Source organism: Nelumbo lutea, chromosome 5, assembly GCF_056320005.1.
Source record: "Nelumbo lutea isolate HS-2025 chromosome 5, American lotus-T2T, whole genome shotgun sequence".
Taxonomy (NCBI): domain Eukaryota; kingdom Viridiplantae; phylum Streptophyta; class Magnoliopsida; order Proteales; family Nelumbonaceae; genus Nelumbo; species Nelumbo lutea.
The window spans coordinates 45,820,157-45,842,056 of record NC_142688.1 but is presented as its reverse complement, the minus strand read 5'-3'; the positions used below and the strand labels follow the sequence as shown (position 1 = coordinate 45,842,056).

The window sequence follows — 21,900 nt, the reverse complement described above, 5'->3', positions numbered from 1 at the left end:
GACACCCCAATTCTAGCAAGGCAGCTTCTTGTTTTGGAATGCAACTCTAGACAAGACCCTTGTGGTAGAGCACCATAGAGCACCCCAATTCTAAAAACTGAATCAGGGTGTGAAGTGTTGTATGCCAGAAAGCTCCACTTGACTTCTGGGGTTGGCTGACGAGAGATCTGGACATACAAGGATGCACCTTTTTCATTTTTGGTTTTTTGACAGGCTGCTGGAGCCTGTGGAAAGAAGAAATAAGCATATTTTGAGTAGAGAAAAAGTGCAAATAATTCATACTAAGTGCATTGAGAGTAGTATCTACTCTTATTAACACCTAGAACTAGTTTGTCTAAGGGATATTAAGCTCTATTTACTATTACAACATACACGTGGCAGTTTGGGAAACTCCATTTTATAAACAGGAATATTCATGCAACCTTGCTTCTTTATTTAAGTGAAGTATATAAATAAACCCGGCCAATTGGGACAATGATTTTCTTCCAATAAGAGGATTATTCTCCTCTAGTTTCTGCACTCGCTCTCTTTCTCAATTCCGTTTTCTTTCTTTAATTGTTTCGACTCACCAAGGACAGATCTTGTTCGGAGTCTTTTCTTTTTTTTTTCCCTTTTCTTCTCAGTTTCATCCCGAAGTAATTTAGGAACATTGGTCAAACTAATTTTCAGTATCAATGGGCTAACAGCTCCATTTTGCCGTTGGTATTTACTATTTAGTATTTACATATCACTAGTCACCTATTCCACAAGCATGACCAACATAGTACCTTTTCAGAATAAGTTCTCTTGCATACCAAGACCAAAAGGTCCTGTAAATAGATGGAATCACTTAAATACAACATAATGAAGGTTTTTGGTGTCTAACATGAACCTCCCTATGACTTAATTAAAAAACAACCAATAAGGTGGGATATAAAAGCTTATTCCTTCCCACATCCCAACCCCACCCATACAAAAAAGGAGAAAAAGAACCAGGAATCTAATTACCAAATGAGGTAGATCCAAAGATCTTATCCAGGCCACCTTCAAGAAATTAAAAAATAAATAAATAAATAAATAAAAAGCTCAAAACTTAACTTCCAACATTCATTTTTTTATCAATAACAGCAAATTCCATTAATGACTAAAAAGGCAGAATAGATACAAAAAAGAGTATATGTAAACTTTCTTAATTCTCCTCAAGAAAAACTTGAAAACTACAATTGAGCCCAACATAGCTGTCTTCTTCCCACCATTTCTTTGCTAGAACATCAACAAAATGTTAGACAGTTTTGTATGCCCTTAGCTTCAATCAAAATGATGTACTTTATGAGTTTATTGTAAATGAATAAAAGTGCATATTTGATTCATGTTCCCTTGGTATGTTTCTGTGTAATACCCTTAAACTGAACACTTAATGAGACTCGTGTTAGTTTAGAATGTTCACAGCCAGTGGGTTGGTCTGGGGAGACCTATCCTGACAAGGCTGGCACTGTGGTGCCACCAAGTCGGTTGGGGTGGCTTGTCTCAGCTACCAGGGTGAAACCCTAGGCACATACAGTGTAGGATTAATTGAATCTTTGAACAAGACTAGATTTCCAGTATTGCCCTGGACCTTGGAGATTGATGGGCAAAACTGGAAAGTTACACCCGACCCCTAGACGTGATTATGATACTGCACTAAGTGTCGGATTGGGCTGTCTTTGATGTACCAATCAGTGAGATCCTTAGCGGGGGTCAAAACCTGGGTATGTTGGAACAGTCTGAGAATTCATCTGAGTGGATGATCATAGTGACAGGATCAGCCCCTTTGTCAGACAAAGGTAATGATCGAGGATGCACTCTCACTGATGGAAACAAAGACTACCGGCAGCCGATTTCAATGGTTGAAATTTGTTTTTGCAAAATATATTTTATATAAAAGTATATATATTATGGTTTCGAAATGATTTGCAAAAGGTTTTAATTCCCGGGATCCATACTTGAGAGAGTGCAACATTGTTCCTTGCAGCTGAGGGAGAGGTTCTCTCTTGTCGGGCAATGTATGATCATTATGGGCTGATAGGTTAAGTGTAAGACCACTGAGGATAATACCTGATGGGCTAATCTTGCATCTGCCCACAGTCCCTGGGTGTTACAAGGTGGCTTAGCCCAGGGACCACTTAGGGTAAGTGTTGGGCCCATAGAGCCCATCTGATGAGTTTCAGGGGGTGCACTATCCATAACAGTGTATTCGGCCAGGCCTTGTAACAAAGGCTGGGCTGAACCCATGTGGCTGATGTGTAGATCAATGTTTGGGTCCCATGCCATACAAGGAAGCCCAACTGGGTAGCAGTTTGGAAGGCTTAATGAATACATAACCCTAAATGGGCCTTAAGCCCATTTCGAACTGGGCTAATTTGATTAGTCTTTAAGGGGCGAATTTTGAGATAAGATCAGCTGATAGGATTGGGCCCACACCCTATCCACTTAGAGAGTCCAAGATCTAAATGAGATTTAGATTTGGAAAGTTCCTAATTAGATCAGGAGCTGGCTGATCTAATCTACAGATAAGATAAGGATTATCCTTTATTTTAAAGGGACTTCTAATCCAGATGTGATTTGGGTTAGCAACTCCTAATGGGATTAGGAGTTGATCCCTTTAAGTCTATAAAAGGAAGAGGGGGGCGGCAGCCTTTAGACACATCACAACAGACAACCAACTGTCTTGTCTTCAGAGCTGAAATCACAGAAGAGAGAATTCTGCACCCTGCAAATACTCTCTAGCCGCCACCTTCCTGCAGCCGCCGCCTATAGCAGTTCGATCTCCATTCCTTGGGAGAAATCAAGATTGGATCTTGATTCCAATCTTTTGGAGAAAAGATTGGTAGGAGTTGTATTCACAAGCCGTCCAGGTGATTCTTTGGAAGGATCAAGTTCTTGGGAAGAACACTGTTGATTCTGCTCCACCCTGCACTGCACCATCTTCAGTGGGAGCAGATTTTGGATCCTACCTTGGGCGTGAACACCTCCATTGAGAGATATTGTTTCTCTGTATCAGGTATTATCTCTCTCTCCTTCTTTTGGTTCAGATCTGGTTCAGTTTATGATTCAAGAATGATCCTTGAAAATATGATTTTCTAAATAAGGAATTCAATTCCCAGTTGAAGGGAGAGAAAAATTTTTGAAATTCGCCCCCTTTATTCCACAATCTTGGGCGTCCATGTGATGGATTTCCTATCCCTTCACAAAAAGCATTAGAAATTCTTTTAACCCAACTAAGTCTCACATCCATATTTTCTGTCAGTCACTTGAATTTCTTCCTTTTGCAGCCATTCCACTACCAGCTCACCTTCTATAATCAGCTTATTTATGTTCATATTTGTTGAGGTTTTTGTGCAGATTTGTGGAGATTTATTAGTTGTTTTTGTTTATTATTTGTTTAGATAGCAAGTGGGGACCACAATACTCTTATTGGTAGGTACCCTTTGGAGTAGTGCTTTTTAGCTTCTTATACAGTTTTATGTGTTAGCCGCCCTACAAGGGCATAGTAGTAATTGTACCATTATTTTAATTAAAGTATAAATAGCAACGGAGAGGGCGGCCGGATCTAAGAAGCTCTCTCTTTCTTTCTCAATCTCTTCTCTTCTCTTTCTCTTCTTCCACAAGAAACTTCTCTTCTTTCTCTTCCTTTTGTAGGCTTTTGATTCAGCAAATTTCTACTTGGTACCAAAGCAAGACTAGGATTTCTTGGAGTTCTTCCATGCAGTCCAAGATCGGTCAATTGTATGAAGAGATAAAGGGCTAACTAATCTACCTAAGACTGTCCAGTTCTTGGATTTTTTGGTGGGTTTCAATCATCAAGAGAGTGATTTGTATTTTGGCATAAAAATCAGAAAGAACTAGAGTGCGAGGAAGAGTCTTGGTTAAGTTGGACTATTCAATTTTGACCTGATATTGGGCGAACAGACTTTTCTAGACTTCTCTATGTTTTCTATAGGGGGTGGTTCAATTTTTGTCAGTTTCAGAGCCCTCTAAAGAGATCAATTCACTTTTCTCTTTGGCGGGAGAAGGTGGGAGGAGAGAGATTTCTCTTCGGATAGGTTTTCTTCATCTAGAAAGTCCTACCCTTGTCCGTGAGATTGATCTGTTTTTGGAGGCCTTCGAACTAATTATTCCTTATTTTTGACCTGATTGAAGTTGAAATGGAGGATTGGAGTACTTAGTAGAAGTCCAATAATGACTTGGGTCTGGGTGGAGGAAGTATCAATGACTCTTTTGGGTCTAGGATCATTACCACAGTAAAATTAGATGGTACAAATTATTTAGAATGGGAACAATCAACTAAGATGGCTATTGGTGCTCGTGGGAAATTGGTGTACATCACTCGGGAGGAGAAGAAACCTAACACAGATTCCTCCCAGTGAGTACAGGATAATTATATGGTAATGTCTTGGCTGTGTTATTCTATGTTACCTCACATTGGAAAAATTTTTTTGTGGGCTAATACTGCAAAAGAGATTTGGGATAGAATGACTGAGACTTATTCCTAGAAATAGAATGTAACTAGAGCCTATCAGTTGAGGCATCGGGTGATTAAAACAAAACAGGAAGATAAATCTCTCGCTATGTATTTTTCCATACTAAAAACACTTTTGAAGGAGATAGATCACTTAGAGAGACTGCGGTTTGGGAGAGTACAAAGGATGCAACAACCTATCAAAAGTTGGTGGAGAAGAATAGGGTCTTTGAGTTCTTGGTTGGACTAAACCATGAATTTGATATTGCTAGGTAACTCTTTATCAAGCCTATGCCCTTGTGTCTAGAGAGGAGAGTATGAGGAATGTTGTTAGGAACCTGCCTAACTCAGGGCTCTTCGAGGGGCCAACCTCCTAAATTCTTGGAAGGAGAGAGAGAGAGAGAGAGAGAGAGTTTAATGCTGAAAGAATCATCCCCTTATTCCTTTTCTGCTCTACTACTTATAGTTTTACAGTCTTGATTGTTACAGTTGTTACAAGTGGATGGTTAGTTGTGTTGATGTGGCCTCCTCTTGTAAAACTGATTAACCGCCTTCTGTTCCTCTTGTAAAACTGATTAACTGCCTTATGTTGGTCTGTTCCAGCAATCTTGGCAATCCCCCCTTCCTTTAGAGCGACCTTGTCCTCAAGGTCTAATGTAGGAAAATTTGATTGCGGATCTAAGTAGGAAATTTTGAGTCCATGTGCATGAATATGGGCTGATCTGGATCTCCTCTTTGCTTTGTTAGTGTTGCAAGACTGATGGGCCTTGGGCCCTTGCATGTTTTCCCTTGTAGATGGACTGTAGAGTTTTCTGATGTGAAGTCCATGGTGAGACGGGCCTAATCACAGACCACGGGTCCTAGCTGTCTTAACCATTGAATGCCTAGCACCACGTCTACTTCATTGAGATGGAGAGGATTCTGCTGAAGAAGAACCACACTTTGAGCTAAACAGCCATGCACCAACACATGAATGATGACTTCTTCTGAAGGGTCACAACAACATCTGGAAGCTAGGGGAATTCCCAGCTCTTTAATATCAGCATCCACACCAACCTTCCCTACCATAATTTTCTAGATAAAGAAGCTTATCTTGGTTAGCACTAGAGCATTCCACACCACCTTGGACCAGTTCACAGAAGGATGAGTAGTCCTATAAAAAGACCAAGCCAATTTTAAAGTAAATTCCCCCTTCACCTCAGCTAGCCATACTATTTTGTCGTGGCAGTTGGTGAGCCTCACACCAGACCCCTGAATGCTGTTTAGGACATCCTCCTCTAGAAAACCACGAACCTGATCTAGGTGTCAAAACCCTTCTTCATCTAGGACATCACAAACCCGCAGCTGTGAGTTCAGCCCTTCATGCTGAATGACTTTATGGATCTTATTGCTCCCTTTATCATTTCTTTTTGTTTTTAGTTAATTATCTCTATATTTTATGTAGATGGAAAGTGCAAGTTCAGCTCGGAATGTTTCTAGACACGTTAAATATAAATGTGTTCTAAATGAGAATGGGCAACAAGTTAGTTTTGTGACAAAGTATTATAGGTCCATCCAAATTTCAAAATTGGGTATAAATGCTTTCAATGAATGCTTTATCAATTGGATACTAGTAGTGGAAGTACAATTTGGTGACTTCGAGACTGATCACAACAAACTCATGGGACAAGTAGAGTGTTGTTTAGTAGCTGGAGCAAGACTTAAAGCTCTTACCCTTGAGAAAGTTGGCAACTCAACAAATACCCTAGTCAATATAAAGATGAATTGAGAGCTCATATCCAACATTGATGCACACGTGAACATGGAAATGGAATTGGGAGATAAATTCAAGTTTTTAGGTTTAGTTGACTTTTTCCCTAGTTTGTTGGAGTGGACTGAAGTGATTTTAAGAGATTGCAAAAGAGAGCTTCAACAAGCTAGAACTTATGGGGCTGTTGTAGTTTCTAGATATCTCTATCATCATAACACAAATGTTTTGCGAGCCTTTTGTGAAATGTGGAGTGCTCGCACCAACTCCCTTCATTGTGATGGTGGTGGTGAACTTGGGATTTCTTTGCTCAATATCAACCGAATAGGTTGATTACCTAATCTGTATCTGGTCACAGCTTCTTCCTGGGCGAATAGGTTTTGATCATTGGTTAGAACCTTAATACCCAAGCCATTTTGATTGATACTTTGGCTTTGATCAAGGCATCCTAAGGAATACCTTCAAGTTCAACTTTCGCTGAACAACCCAACTCCGCTCGACAATTTGGGTTACGATGATATGGATATCTAGAAATTACAACAGCCACATAAATTCTAGCTTGTTGAAGCTCTCTTTCATAGTCTCTCAAAATCACTTCAATCCACTCCAAATTCGAGCAAAAGTCAGCTAAACCTAAAAACCTAAATTTATCTCCCCATCTCCAAACATGTGCATCAATGTTGGATATGAGCTCTCAATTCATCTTTACGTTGACTAGGGTATTTGGTGAATTGTCAACTTTCTCAAGTGTAAGAACTTCAAATCTTGCTTCGGCTATTGAACAACACTCTACTTGTCCCATGAGTTGTGGTCAGTCTCAAAGTCACCATATTGTAATTCCACTGCTAGCATCCAATTGATAAAGCATTCATTTGAGGCATTTATACCCAATTTTGAAATTGGAATGGACCTATAATACTCTGTCCCAAAACTAACTTGTTGACTATTCTCATTTAGAGCATGTTCATATTTAACGTGTCCAGAAACATTCCAAGCTGAACTTGCATTTTCCATCTGCATAAAGTAGAGAGATACTTAATTAATAACAAAAGTAAATGATAAAGGGAGCACTAAGCTCCATATATGTCTGAAAAAAGAAAAAAAAAACAAATGTTGAAGCCTTAATACCCACCATAGGGTAAAAATTTTCTGAAAACCAATTTTAAGGTAGTATTCTTCTTAATACTTATTGTCAAGTTAAAACACTAGATGGGTTCAAAGCTTAAAACATTGAACCTCATATCACTGATAGGGTCGTAAATGTTCCATAATGACAGCTCCATTATTCTCTTGAAATTAAGTTCTGTTTAAAGAGCTATCTACGGGTCAGGTCTTTTAGTTCTTAAAGAAAGTAACTTAAGCTGTCAAATGAATGTTAATATCATAATCAGTTAATGACAGGTTTTGACTAACACTTTATTTAATTGGACTAGTATTCAATTTAACAGTCTCCTATGACAGATTTTGGACTGATAATATATTCAGTCCAGAAATTTCTTGCAGGAGACTTAAGTTTTAGAACTGACATCCAATTCACTTTAAGGATTTAATCAGTCTTGAACTCCATGATGATCTGATAATCATTATGGCAGATTTTGGGTTGATGGCATATTCAGTTCAGGAATTTCTTGCAGAAAATTTTAACCAGCCTTAATAACCATTGTAATATATGGGTTCAGTTTGCAGAGAAATTATACAATGGGGTAATTTAAACTTATGATGTGCTAACACCCCAATTTAAACTAGATTTAAATTTAATAATTAGATGTTCTATTATCTAATTCAATTAAAAAAGAATATATGACAGAGAACTTTAAACTCCACAATGTTTACATAGAGGATTGGAACCAAAAGGTCCAAGCAAAAAAGAAAGAGAACTCTCCCAAATGGAACCATAAGGTCCAAAGGAGATCTCTGTAGTTATTAAAGAAAAAAAATCTTCTATCCTCATAAATGTAACCCTCCCAAAGTGGAACCGTTGAGTCCAAGGAGGGCCATTTGGTGCTGCCAAAATAATGTTTTTCTTGTAGAAAAGAAAAAGAGAGAAAAAATATTGGAGGAAAGAAAGAACAAAAGAAAAGCATGTTACTTGAATCATCTTCAAAAGAGAGAACGCCCCAAACTTGTCTTATCTGTTTGAAGAAAAAAGAGTAAAAACAGGATTTTATAATCCAAAAAGCCTGATTCAAATTTGAATCATATAACAGATGTAAGGAGGAGTAAGTCAAGCCTTATCTCCTACATGAGGAAAGCTTGAGAGGGCAATCTGTTTAATATTTAAAATAATGGGAAGTCTTGTAAGCTATTGGCTTCCCCAATATATATATATATATATATATATATATAAAAAATAAAATAAGGAAAAGGCCAGACTTGACTGCTGGCCCACTAACTTCAGCTCAGATGACGTGAATTTGAAATAGTTTAAACTTCAAATTAAGTAGCTATTGGAGGGGTTAAATAACCAATCCCACATATGAAGAGAGAAGAGAAAATAGAGAGGGTGAGAGGATTGATGCTGTTGAACAAGGAAGAAAGAAGATAGATAATTCTGCATTTAGTAGAGAAGGTGTGGGTGATACAGGTAATGCATATCCTCTTTTGTCTCTCCCCTTCTATCCTGTCCACACATCTTATTTTTGGGCAGTTTTCTTTCTTTCCCTAGTTTAATCCTTATAAACTCTCAAAGAGCCAAAGGGCATGGGGACTTTTGTTTTAAGGCATACATATATCTTTTATTATCATCTCTCTGTAGAGTTTATTAGGACTCTAAGAGCTTCTAATCCTATCTCCTGTGAGATTTTGTTTTATCGGTTGAATACATATAAACAATTCTTTGACTAGTTCATATTCGTCGGATCTTATCCACCACTAAAACAAGATGACTAGTGGGCCATACCCACTGTCACAACAGTGGGTCATCCCCACTATTTAACCCCATAGTGGGTCTCATTCACTGTGAAAGATTGTGGAACCCATTCACAGTTGTAGTAAGCCCATTGTTAAGTGCTGGCCTGTTTATAGCGTCATTCTTGAGCCCATTAATCTCTTGAGAACCCAATTTAATGGGCATGTTCATATTTAACAGACTTGTTACTGGGTCCATTAACATTTAACAAACCCTTGTAAAATAGTTCTTTCACATAAAATCAAAGTCAAAGGGTATTTCCTTTGGGAATATAATTAAGGGGTCTTAGGAGAAACAGTGTACCCTCATACACCCTGAATAGGGAAGTCCAGATTTTGTTCAATGAAATTTCATTTTACTTTTCAAAAAAGTGTCTATTTTCTTATTATATATCTGAAAATAAAAATTATAAAAATATTGTATGGAACCTTCCACATAAATTACCAGGCACTTGGGTGAGATGACCCTCCATGGGTGCACTGTCACCTATGCATCACCTTGACAATTGCGCCGATACCTAAGTTTCCTAGATTTTCCATGCTACATCCATCAAAAGTTAATTTTACAATACTTATTGGCAGAGGATTCCAATTTATTGTAGCTATGTTCCTTCCAAAAGAAGATGGTGTAACTTATTGCCAGCTTCTGTATTATCCAAGAAGAAAGGGATAAAGAGAGTTAAGGATTTCACCCTATGAGACACTTTGATACAAACTTCTCCTTGAATATTCTAGCATTTCTCTCTTCCCATATTGTTTATAATAGTACTACTCTTCTACATATCCATAGAATTTTCCCCTTTCCATTCAAGGGGGAAAAAACAATCAGTAACTGATTTTCGGATATTATGTTTTATTTTATTTTATTTCTTGGTGTAATTAGGAATAATATTAGGGGAGGATACTACTTTGTCTCCAAGTTATGTTTTGATTAGGAGATTTAGAAAGTTTCATTTACTGTTAAAGTCAGAATTAGACTAGGACTAATAATTAATTTTTCAAGTCCAAATAGAACCTATTGATCCAAAAAAAAAACAAGTCCAATTAGAACCGGGATATATTGAAATCATCATCATCCACACCTTATCCCATCTATATGGAGTCGGCTACATGAATCCTGCTTTTCCAATCCATTCTATTTAAAGTCATATCCAGTGTTAAATCATTAGTGCTTAAATCATTTCTTACTACTTCTACCATGTCCTTTTTGGTCTACCCCTAGCCCTTCTAGCCCCTTCAACTTGTAGCAAATCACTTCTAACTGGTGCTGCTGATGGTCTTAGTAGAAGATCAAGACTGTAATCAGTCTTGAATCCTAATAGGTTTTAGGTTTGCAGAACAGAAGAAAAAGAGGGAGAAAGGAGAGAGAATAGAAGAGAAACAAGAGAACACAACTTGTTGAAAGGAGGGACAGATTCTTACTGATCTGCCGCCGCCACTCTCTTAATATTTATAGGTTATGTTTAGTACATAATGGAAAGGACACATCTGCCCTTGGTACTTACATAATAAATAAAGTAAATAAAAGCAGAAATAAATAACAACTGAATTAACAAATTGACTCAAACTAACACTACTATAACTGAAACAAATAACTACACTGTTGTCCTACGAACACAGTGGGGACCACTGCAGTGGGGCCCACATCAGTGTTCTCTACACTCCCCCTCAAGTTGAGAGTAGATATCTATCATGCCCAACTTGGATAGGTCTGTCTCTAACTTCTTCCTTGGTACAGCCTTGGTGAGGATATCCGCGAACTGCATATTAGATGTAATGTACGGAAGACACACTTCTTGTGATGTGACCCTTTCTCGCACAAAATGTCGATCAACTTTGATATGTTTAGTTCTGTCATGCTGCACTGGGTTGTAGGCTATATTAATAGCTGCCTGATTATCACAATACAGCATTAAAGGCTTTTCATAGTCAATACCCAACTCTTCAAATAGTGACCTCAGCCATAAGATTTCAGCCGCTCCATTAGCCATTGACCTGTATTCCGCTTCAGCACTGGAGCGGGAAACAACACTCTGCTTCTTACTCCTCCAAGAGACAAGGTTACCTCCCACTAGGGCACAATATCCAGAGGTAGACCTTCTGTCATCAACACTTCCAGCCCAATCGGCATCTGTATAGACTTCCACCCTCATGTGATTATTGTTCTTGAGCAATATACCTCTACCCGGGCATCTCTTCAAGTATGCTAATATTCTCTCTACTGCAAGAAGATGAGAAGTTCTAGGGGAGTGCATGTACTGGCTAACAACACTAACTGCATAGCTGATATCCGGCCGAGTGAGGCAGAGATATAGAAGCTTTCCAACCAACCGTTGGAACATAACTTTGTCTTCAAGAGGCTCCCCACCCTCTGCACTAATCTTGTGATTTTGTTCGATGGGTGTATCAGTCGGCTTAACACCCAACTTTCCAGTTTCTGCCAACAGATCTAGAACATATTTTCTCTGAGAGATAAAAATCCCCTACTTGGATCTAGAAACCTCAATACCCAAAAAGTACCGTAGTGCACCAAGATCTTTCACCTCAAACTCTTGATGAAGGAGTTGTTTGAGGGACTCAATCTCATGACCGTCATTTCCTGTCACCACAATATCATCAACATATACTGCTAGTAGTGTCAGAGAGGACTCCACCCTCTTGATGAATAGTGTATGATCTGACTGGGCCCGTACATAACCAAACCTTCCAAGGGCTAATCTACACCTATCAAACCAGGCTCTAGGTGACTGCTTCAAACCATACAATGCCTTGTTCAGTCAGCAAACCTTCTTACCTATCTTTGTATCATAGAATCCAGAAGGCAACTGCATGTAAACCTCTTCTTGTAAGTCTCCATTCAGAAAGGCATTTTTAACATCCATCTGAAACAGGGGCCAAGAATGATTTGCTGCAAGGGATAACAAAACTCGGATGGTGGTCATCTTGGCTACTGGGGCAAAGGTCTCCAAGCAGTCTATACCATAAGTCTGAGTGAACCCCTTTGCAACCAGTCGGGCTTTGTACCTTTCAATAGAGCCATCAGCATTATGCTTCACAGTGAACACCCATCTGCATCCCACCGGTTTCTTTCCTTTTGGTGGGTCAACCAGTGCCCAAGTATTATTCTTCAACAGGGCATCCATTTCGACTTGCATTGCATCTTTCCATTCTGGAACTGATAAGGCTTCTTGCACTGTTCTTGGAATAGGGACATCGGCAATGGAAGTGAGATAGACCAGTAAGATGGTGATAGACGACCATAGGATAAGAACTGCAAGATGCTGTGAGCTGTAGAAGTGGTGCAATGTCATTTCCCTTTGCGAATGGCAATAGGGAGATTAAGGTCATCCACAGGAGGGGAAGTGGCAACAGTGAGAGGTATCTCAGTAGGCTCTGGATCTGGAGCCGCAGAAGGAACAGGAGCTGGCCGGGACAGCCAAAAACTAGGATCAACCTGCCTGCATCGCCTATAATAGGCTCTCAACTCCGGCTCCCTCTGACCACCCTCACCACTACAACCTTCATTATCCAATGGAATAGGTAAAAGAACAGCCCCACTTCCACTCTCACTACTATCCCCTTGAGGAAAGAAACTCAAAACAGCCCCACTCTCACTGCTCTCCCCCTGAGGAGAAACCCTAGGATAATAGGGTGTCTCCTCAAAGAAGGTGACATCCATGGAGACAAACCGTTTCCCTGAAACCGGATCATAGCAGCAATAACCCTTTTGAGTTTGTGCATAACCAAGGAAAATGCATTTGGAGGCCTTAGATTCAAACTTGGAATGATGAGGCCCGAGAAGTTGAACGAAACAGGTACAACCAAAGGTTTTAAGGGGAACAATGAACAACTCCTCGTCTAGGTATAGAAGAGAAAAGGGGGTTCTCATATCAAGGACCCGGGAAGGAACTCGATTAATGAGATAAACTACCGTGAGAATAGCATCACCCCATAAGCGAATAGGTACATTGGAGGTAAACAAAATGCTTCTAGCCACCTCCAAGATATGCCTATTCTTCCTTTCGGCAACGCTGTTCTGCTGTGGTGTATAAGGGCAAGTGCTCTGGTGAATAACTCCATGGCTAAGAAGGTAGGAGGTCAATGGCTGAGCAAAGTATTCCTTTGCATTATCAGATCTAAGGACTTTGATTTTGGTCCCAAACTGAGTGAGAACCATCTGATGGAAGTTTTGGGTCAGAGCAGGAACCTCATCCCGAGAACGCATAAGATATACCCAAGAAAACCGGGTATGGTCATCAACAAATAGTAGAAAATATCTGTACCCACCCATAGAAGAGATATAATATGGCCCCCAAACATCAGTATGCACAATATCAAAAGAGGAATTACTCCTTTTATTACTTAAAGAATAAGAGGTTCTACAATGTTTGGCAAACTCACAACTCTCACACCTCAACTTTGATAACTCAACAGACTCAAAAAAAGCAAGAAACAGACTCTTCAAAGACTTAAAAGATAAATGACCTAATCGGTTATGCCAAAGCATAACCGAACTCACAGACTGGGAAACAAAAGACTTCTTATCCACTGACTCCTCCCGACGAGAACTCTCTCCAAGCAGATAGATCCCGTTCGTCTCACGGCCAGTCTCAATCACCTTCCTCGTCTCCAAATCCTAAAAAACACATCGGTCAGGGAAAAAGGTTATTGAACAGTTCATGTATTTGGTAATACTACTAATTGAAAGTAGGTTAGTATCAAGCTTAGGAACATGCAAGACAGAAGATAAAGAGATAGTATCCGATAGCTTGATGTCCCCCTTGCCCGAAATGGGAACAAGAGAGCCATCAGCAATGGATACTCTATCTCGGCCAGAGGACAAGTGATAAGAAGTGAACAAAGACGGCAAGCTAGTCATATGGTCAGATGCACCTGAATCTATTACCCAGCAGTGATCAGTATTACCTGGAGCTGAAGCATGGTAAGCTGAGGCTCGAGTACCTAAATGTGCAAATGCAGATGTGGCTGGAGCTGATGGTGACTGAGATGGCTGAGCTGAACTACCAACTTCCTTTTCCAACTGTATGAGGGCAGCCCGAACAGCAGCTAAAATCTCTAGGGATGTGCCTGATGAGGATGTTGAATTAGTGTTCACTGCCATATGAGCATTACCATTCTTATTTCTTAGTTTTGCTGGGACCAAGTGAGGATGTAGCTTCCAACAAGTATCTTTTGTGTGCTTGGGTTTCTTGCAATATTCACATACCAAATCCCGTTTATCTTCCTTCTTCCGGTCCCTTTCTGAGTCACCCCCTAGCTTGGGTTTAATAGCTGTCAAGGTTGGGAAAGAGGGTTGAGGCTGCATCATGACTTTCCTCCTGGTCTCTTCACTATGCACCAGGGAGTATGCTTGAGAGAGGGTCACACTATCTCTTATCAATATCTGTTGTCGCACAATGTCATATTCTGAATTCAAACCAGCCAGAAACTCAAATACCCTATTCGTCTCAACTTGGTTTCTGTGAATCTGTGCATCTTTGGGACTCTCCCACTCAAGGGTCTCTAGATGGTCAATCTCATGCCACAAGGATTTCAAGGTAGAGAAGTAGACAGAAACTGGCTTCTCTCCTTGTTTAAGGCTGTTCACCTCACACTTCAGTTCATAGGCGGCTCTGGCAACATTATGGGGTTGGGAATAGGTTTCTTTCACAACATCCCATATCTCTTTGGCTGTCTTTGCCCACAAATAATTTCGGCTGATATGTGGCTGCATAGAGTTACACAGCCATGCCATAACCAAATAGTTCTCTTGAACCCACTTGGTGTATGTTGGGTCCTCCTTGGAAGGTTTTTTCACATCTCCCAAAAGGTAACCCAGTTTTCCCCTTCCTCCAATAGCCATCATGGCTGATTGCACCCACTCCAAATAATTTGACCCATCAAATCTCATAGTTGTAATCTGAAACCCGGTTTCATATACACTACCATAATTGTGGTTTCCAAAACTACTTTCTCCCTGACCCTTAAACTCCATCTTTGATCAAGATTTAGTGGCTACAAACTGTTAGAGCAACTATACCAGAAAACAGAGTCAAACAAGCAAGTCTGAAATCTAATCCGAAACCAACACAAATCTGATCTAAAATCTGATCTGATCCAATCTAAAACCAACCCAAATCTGATCCGAAATCAATCGCCTATCACAGTATATGCAAGAAATCAACTCAAATCTGATCTGAAATCAATCAGCATGCACAATACCAGGCAGCCTATCAATCTGAGATGGTATTTTCTGAAATCACTACTGTGGGGCCCACTGCTGCGAGAGCAAAATTAGGGTTTCAATTGTAGGTCAGAAGTGCTCAACTACACTCTCCAAGCAGTCCACACAAGTGGGACTTGTGGTAGGGCAATATGAAACCCTAAAAACTAATCACCTTTGAAGAGGGGGGTTCGGCCCAACAGTCAAACCCTAGAAACGAACTTAAACACAATTCGACAAGCCAAACCCTAGAACAAACTTGAACACAGTTCAGCCCTTCTTTCTAGATAGGTCCAACCTATCTCGACTGATTGCAGTCTCTAAAACTCAGTAAAAAAAACTTACTTATATACTTCGGTTTACTGTCTTCTAGGGTTACCTGAACCCTAACCTTCGTTGCCTCTTCCTGATTACCAACTCTCTGCAAGCCGCGGCAAGTCTTCAACTGCTGTGAACCTCTCCTGGTAATCTCCAAGACTCAGCCACCGAAAAACTTCTTCAAAGCTTCCAGCCCTAGCTAGTCCTCATGTGGTCGGCTGGACTAGACACACATGAGAAGCCCTAGATAGGCTCTGATACCAAGTAGAAGATCAAGACTGTAATCAGTCTTGAATCCTAATAGGTTTTAGGTTTGCAAAACAGAAGAAAAAGAGGGGGAAAGGAGAGAGAATAGAAGAGAAACAAGAGAACACAAGCTGTTGAAAGGAGGGACAGATTCTTACTGATCTGCCACCGCCACTCTCTTAATATTTATAGGTTATGTTTAGTACATAATGGAAATGACACATCTGCCCTTGGTACTTACATAATAAATAAAGTAAATAAAAGCTGAAATAAATAACAACTGAATTAACAAACTGACACTACTATAACTGAAACAAATAACTACACTGCTGTCCTACGAACACAGTGGGGACCACTGCAGTGGGGCCCACATCAGTGTTCTCTACAGTCTTCTATGCACGTGACCAAATCATCTTAGTCTACTTTCTCTCATTTTATCACCTATTGGAGCTACTCCTAAGTTCCTACAAATGACTTCATTCCTGATCCTATCCTTTCTAGTTTTTCCATTCATCCAGCTTAGCATTTGCATTTCTGCCACACTCATTTTCCAGACACTTTGATTCTTGATTGCCCAACACTCTGCTCCATACAGCATAGCTGCTGGCCTTACAACTATTTTATAGAATTTACATTTTTATCTAAGTGGTATTCGCCTCTCACATAAAACTCCAAATGCACCTTTCCATTTTATCCATCCTACTCTAATTCTTTGGTTGACATCCTCCTCAATCTCTTTCTTGTTATGAATTACTGAACCAAGGTACCAGAAATGCTCACATTGAGTTATCTCTTGGTCTCCAATCTTACATGTATCCTGATTTACATACATATTATCATTAAAATTACACATCATATACTCTATTTTAGTCCTTTTAAAACCACTTGTTTCATCAGGAGATATTGAAAATAGTTCTATAAATAAAGGGTTCTAATGGGATCACGTGTAGAGTCTTTTTGCATTTGAAAGTAGAAAGTAAATATTGATCATTTATTTGAAAAGTAATTTGAGTCGTTTTGCTTATTCCTGGGTGCTGATTTGGGATCGCTTAGACAAGCATTAGCCTCAAGGTTTGATGCCTGCTTTCTCTTCCCAAACAGTTCAAATCTGAACTATATCACCCACAGACATCACTCCTAGCATATTAAAAAGAACATTCTTCGGAGAAAAATTGCATTCCTCTATTAACATTCAGCTAGTTCCATTGTTGATTCCAAACAAATACATAATAACCCTACTTTCTAATACTTCTGATTCTCTCCACTACAAAAGCAATCTCGACAATGGCAGAAACAACTCCAACTAGAGTATGGTATCAAGGATTTAATCTAACATCATTGAGGTGATAAAAAACGGGTATATATAAAACCTGAACATACAATAAAATTGCCATAGTTATGATTTGGAGCAATTGAAAAGATATATGAGATCTCACTTTGTAACAAAATGACATCACCAGCAAATACCATGGATCCCATTTGTTTCTGCCATAGGGATACAGAGAAAAATGACCTTGTATCATCTCCAACTTGAATGTCAGTCCTTAACAAGGCCCCTTCTTTTGGGGACTTAAATTTCTGCACAAAACCAGCTGGATCATAAGATAGGAATAATATGTTTCTTTGGAAAATGGAGAACAAAGAAGTTTTAGAAAATCTGGAAATTCTTACTGCAAAGAAACATTCAAATCAATAGTATAGGTAGCTCTAAATCAGGAAACCTGAAGAAAAAGTGTTGTTATGATCAGGTTTTCACATGGAACAAAGGCATGGAATGAAGAAAAATGCATCTACCTTCTAATGTTTTAGATGAAAATTTAGCATGACAATAAAGTGTTTCATGACACATGACAAACACTTCTAATGCTCCATATAAATTCAAAAAAAAAAGATGAAATTTTGAAATATACCATTTTACTTCCAATAGACTGTAGTTTTTTTTATCAGGAAGTAAATTCCTTTATTTAATTTTAAAAAGTTACTGTAGAAGTACATAGCAAGTCATCTTTAAATGATCCAGGTTACAACATATGACAAAGTTGTCCAAAATAAAGTGGGTCTATCAGCCCCCTGCTTTGCTAGAGTATCTTCCAAGCTATTTGCTACCCTTTTAACCCAACCAAAGCTGGAACTGAATTTTTTTTGAAAGAAAGTCAACTTGTCTGAAGATGAATCTGAATTTCCAAGGTGCTGAGTTGATTTGCTTTGCCCAAGTTATAAATAATAGTGAATCCCCTTCAATTTCCAGTTCTCTTGCACCAAACTGCTCGCCAACTTTCAAGCCTTGTAGGAGAGCCTAAGTTTCAGCCTGAATTGAGTTGCCAAAACCAATTGGCCCTGAAAACAGTGCCACTACTTCTCCTTATGATTCTTCTCAACAGTAGAGAAACGACTGGAAATAAGAGAGAGAAGGGAAGAGAGGAAGAAGGGAGAAGGTAGAAGAGAAGAAGAGAGATTGGCGACCTAAAACAGTTCTGGCAGCGCCAGAATATATTAATATTTATAGGGCGACCAAAAAAGAAAGAGAAAAGACCCTTGTGCCCCTGCTGTAAATAAAGTACAATAACAGCCATAAAAAAAGACTTTAAACAGACCAAACAAACCCTAACAAGACAAAATAATAAAATAGAAATAAAGTAAACTATTTCAACACTCCCCCTCAAGTTGGGGCATAGATGTCAATCGTGCCCAACTTGTCACACAAATCATTATGCTGCACATGATAAAGACCCTTGGTGAAGATGTCTGCAAGTTGTTTTTCTGAGCTGACATATGGAGTGCACACTTCTCCACTCACAAGTTTTTCTCTAATAAAATGCTTGTCTACTTCAATGTGTTTCATCCTATCATGGAGGAATGGATTAGCAGCAATGTTGATAGCAGTTTTATTGTCACAATAGAGTGGACAAAGGGTTGTTAACTACAAAACCTAGTTCACCTAATAAGTTTCTTATCCACATGATTTCAACAGCTCCATGAGAGACATAGCTCTATATTTTGCTTCAGCACTGGATTTAGCCACCACACTTTGCTTCTTCTCCAGGTGGCCAAGTTTACTCCCACAAAGGTACAATACCTACCGGTAGACTTACGGTCATTGACTGCCCCTGCCCAATAAGCATCAATATATACTTCCACCTTCAAATGTTCATGTTTCTAGAACAACAAACCAGCTCCTAGAAACTTCTTGAGGTATCTAAGGATCCTCTCTACAGCTTCAAAGTAATTTGTCCCAGGGTTGTGCATGAACTGACTAAGGAGACCCACTACATAGGCAATATCAGGCCTAGTCAAAGACAAATATAAGAGTCTCCCTACAAGTCTTTGGAATTTCTTCACATCTTTCAAGAACTCCCCTTGACTGCCTCCCAGCTGATCGTTAGGTTCAATTGATGAGTTAATTGGCTTCACTCCTAACTTGAATGCATCCTCTAATAGATCTAGTACATATTTCCGTTGGGAAATAAAGATGCCTTTTTGAGAGTAGGCAACTTCAATCCCAAGGAAATAACGTAAGGGTCCTAGACCTTTCACCTCGAATTGAGTGGCTAAGAATTTCTTCAATTTCTGTATTTCAGTATTCAAAACTCCTGTGATCACTATGTCATCAACACACACAATTAAAGCTGCAATTTTCCCTTCACCTTTCTTCAAACATATTGAGATCTAACTAGCATTGTTTGAACCCCATCTAGTGAACAGCTAAGTGGAACTACTAAAACAAGCCCGAGGTGATCGTTTCAACCCATATAATGATTTTTTAACCTGCACACCTTTTGCTCACTACCTTTGGCGCAAACACCTTGAGGTTGAGTCATGTACACCTCCTCCTCTAAATCACCATTCAAGAAAGCATTTTTAATGTCTAACTAGTGAAGTTCCCAGTCAAGATTTGCTACCAATGAAAAAAGAATCCTAATAGAGTTCATCTTAGCCATTAGAGCAAACGTCTCTACACAGTCTACTCCATATACCTGTGTAAACCCTTTTGCCACAAATATAGCATTGTACCTTTCAACTGTTCCATCAGTCTTATGCTTCACTGTGAACACCCACTTGCATCCCACTGGTTCCTTCCCTTTAAGAAGATCCACTAACTCCCAAATGCAATTTTTGTGCAATGCATCAATTTCTTCCTTCATTGCATTTGTCCATTCAAGTTTAGATAAAGCTTTTGCCACATTCCTAGAAATAAAGACACTATCAACGGAAGAAAGGAATGCACAACATGAAGTGAAATATGGTCATACGACACAAAGTGAGAGATAGGATTATTAGTAGTACAAGATCTAACACCCTTTCTCTTAGCAATAGGAACATCAAGATCATTAATGATAGGGGGATCAATATTAAGAGGTTCAAGCATATCAATGGGAACAAGTGTACCTGGATGATGAGAAGGATCTACCTCTGGAGAATTCGATAATGTTGGTGTTAGACAGTTTAGTATGCCCTTAGCTTCAATCAAGATGATGTACTTTATGAGTTTATTGTAAATGAATAAAAGTGCATATTTGATTCATGTTCCCTTGGTATGTTTATGTGTAATACCCTTAACCTTGACACTTATTGAGACTCATGTTAGTTTAGAATGTTCACAGCCAGTGGGTCGGTCTGGGGAGACCTATCCTGACAAAGCTGACACTGTAGTGCCACCAAGTCGGTTGGGGTGGCTTGTCTCAGCTACCGGGGTGAAACCCTAGGCACATACAATGTAGGATTAATTGAATCTTTGAACTAGACCAGATTTCCAGTATTGCCCTGGACCTTGGAGATTGATGGGCAAAACTGGAAAGTTACACCCGACCCCTAGACTCGAATATGATACTGCACTAGGTGTTGGATTGGGCTGTCTTTGATGTACCAATCAGTGAGATCCTTAGCGGGGATCAAAACCTGGGTATGTTGGGACAGTCTGAGAATTCATCTGAGTGAGTGATCATAGTGACAGGATCAGCCCCTTTGTCGGACAAAGGTAATGATCGGGGATGCACTCTCACTGATGAAAACCAAGACTACCGACAGCCGATTTCAATCATTGAAATTTGTTTTGCAAAATATATTTTATATGAGATATAAAAGTATATATATTATGGTTTCGAAATGATTTGCAAAAGGTTTTAATTCCCGGGATCCATATAAGCAGAGAGTGCAACATTGTTCCTTGCAGCCGAGGGAGAGGCCCTCTCTTGTCGGGCAGTGTATGAACATTATGGGCTGATAGGTTAAGTGTAAGACCATTGAGAATAATACCTGATGGGCTAATCTTGCATCTGCCCACAGTCCCTGGGTGTTACAAGGTGGCTTGGCCCAGGGACCACTTAGGGTAAGTGTTGGGCCCATAGAGCCCATCTGATGGGTTTCAGGGGGTGCACTGTCCATAACAGTGTATTCGGCCAGGCCTTGTAACAAAGGCCGGGCTGAACCCATGTGGCTGATGTGTAAATCAATGCTTGGGTCCCACGCCATACAAGGAAGCCCAACTGGGTAGCAGTTTGGAGGCTAAATGAATACATAACCTTAAATGGGCCTTAAGCCCATTTCGAACTGGGCTAATTTGATTAATCACTTAAGGGGCGAATTCTGAGATGGATCAGCTGATAGGATTGGGCACACACCCTATCCACTTAGAGAGTCCAAGATCTAAATAAGATTTAGATCTGGAAACTTCCTAATTAGATTAGGAGATGGCTGATCTAATCTGCAGATAAGATAAGGGTTATCCCTTATCTGAAATGGACTTCTAATCCAGATATGATTTGGGTTAGCAACTCCTAATGGGATTAGGAGCTGATCCCTTTAAGTCTATAAAAGGAAGAGGGGGCGACAACCTTTAGACATCACAAACAAGCAATAGATAGCCTTGTCTTCAGAGCTGAAATCATTGAAGAGGGAATCTGCACCCTGCAAATACTCTCTTGCCGCCTCCTTCCAGCAGCCACTGCCTACAGCAGTTCGATCTTCAGTTCTTGGGAGATATCA

At 39.6% G+C, this 21,900-nt stretch overlaps 1 protein-coding gene across 9 annotated transcripts in view; it reads right to left on the bottom strand.

Moving 5' to 3' along the window:
• LOC148852128 (uncharacterized) overlaps positions 1-21,900 on the bottom strand; it is a 76,394-nt gene that overhangs the window by 35,551 nt on the left and 18,943 nt on the right. For 4 of the 9 annotated variants that reach the window (XM_088946667.1, XM_088946668.1, XM_088946671.1 and 1 more), the window contains one exon: positions 17,355-17,496. In XM_088946667.1, coding sequence (XP_088802793.1) covers positions 17,355-17,496 — 142 coding nt within the window. Of the gene's footprint in view, positions 1-987; positions 1,024-17,354; positions 17,511-17,589; positions 17,640-21,900 lie in introns of all 9 variants that reach the window. The other 5 variants (XM_088946665.1, XM_088946666.1, XM_088946669.1 and 2 more) reach the window with 4 other exon arrangements.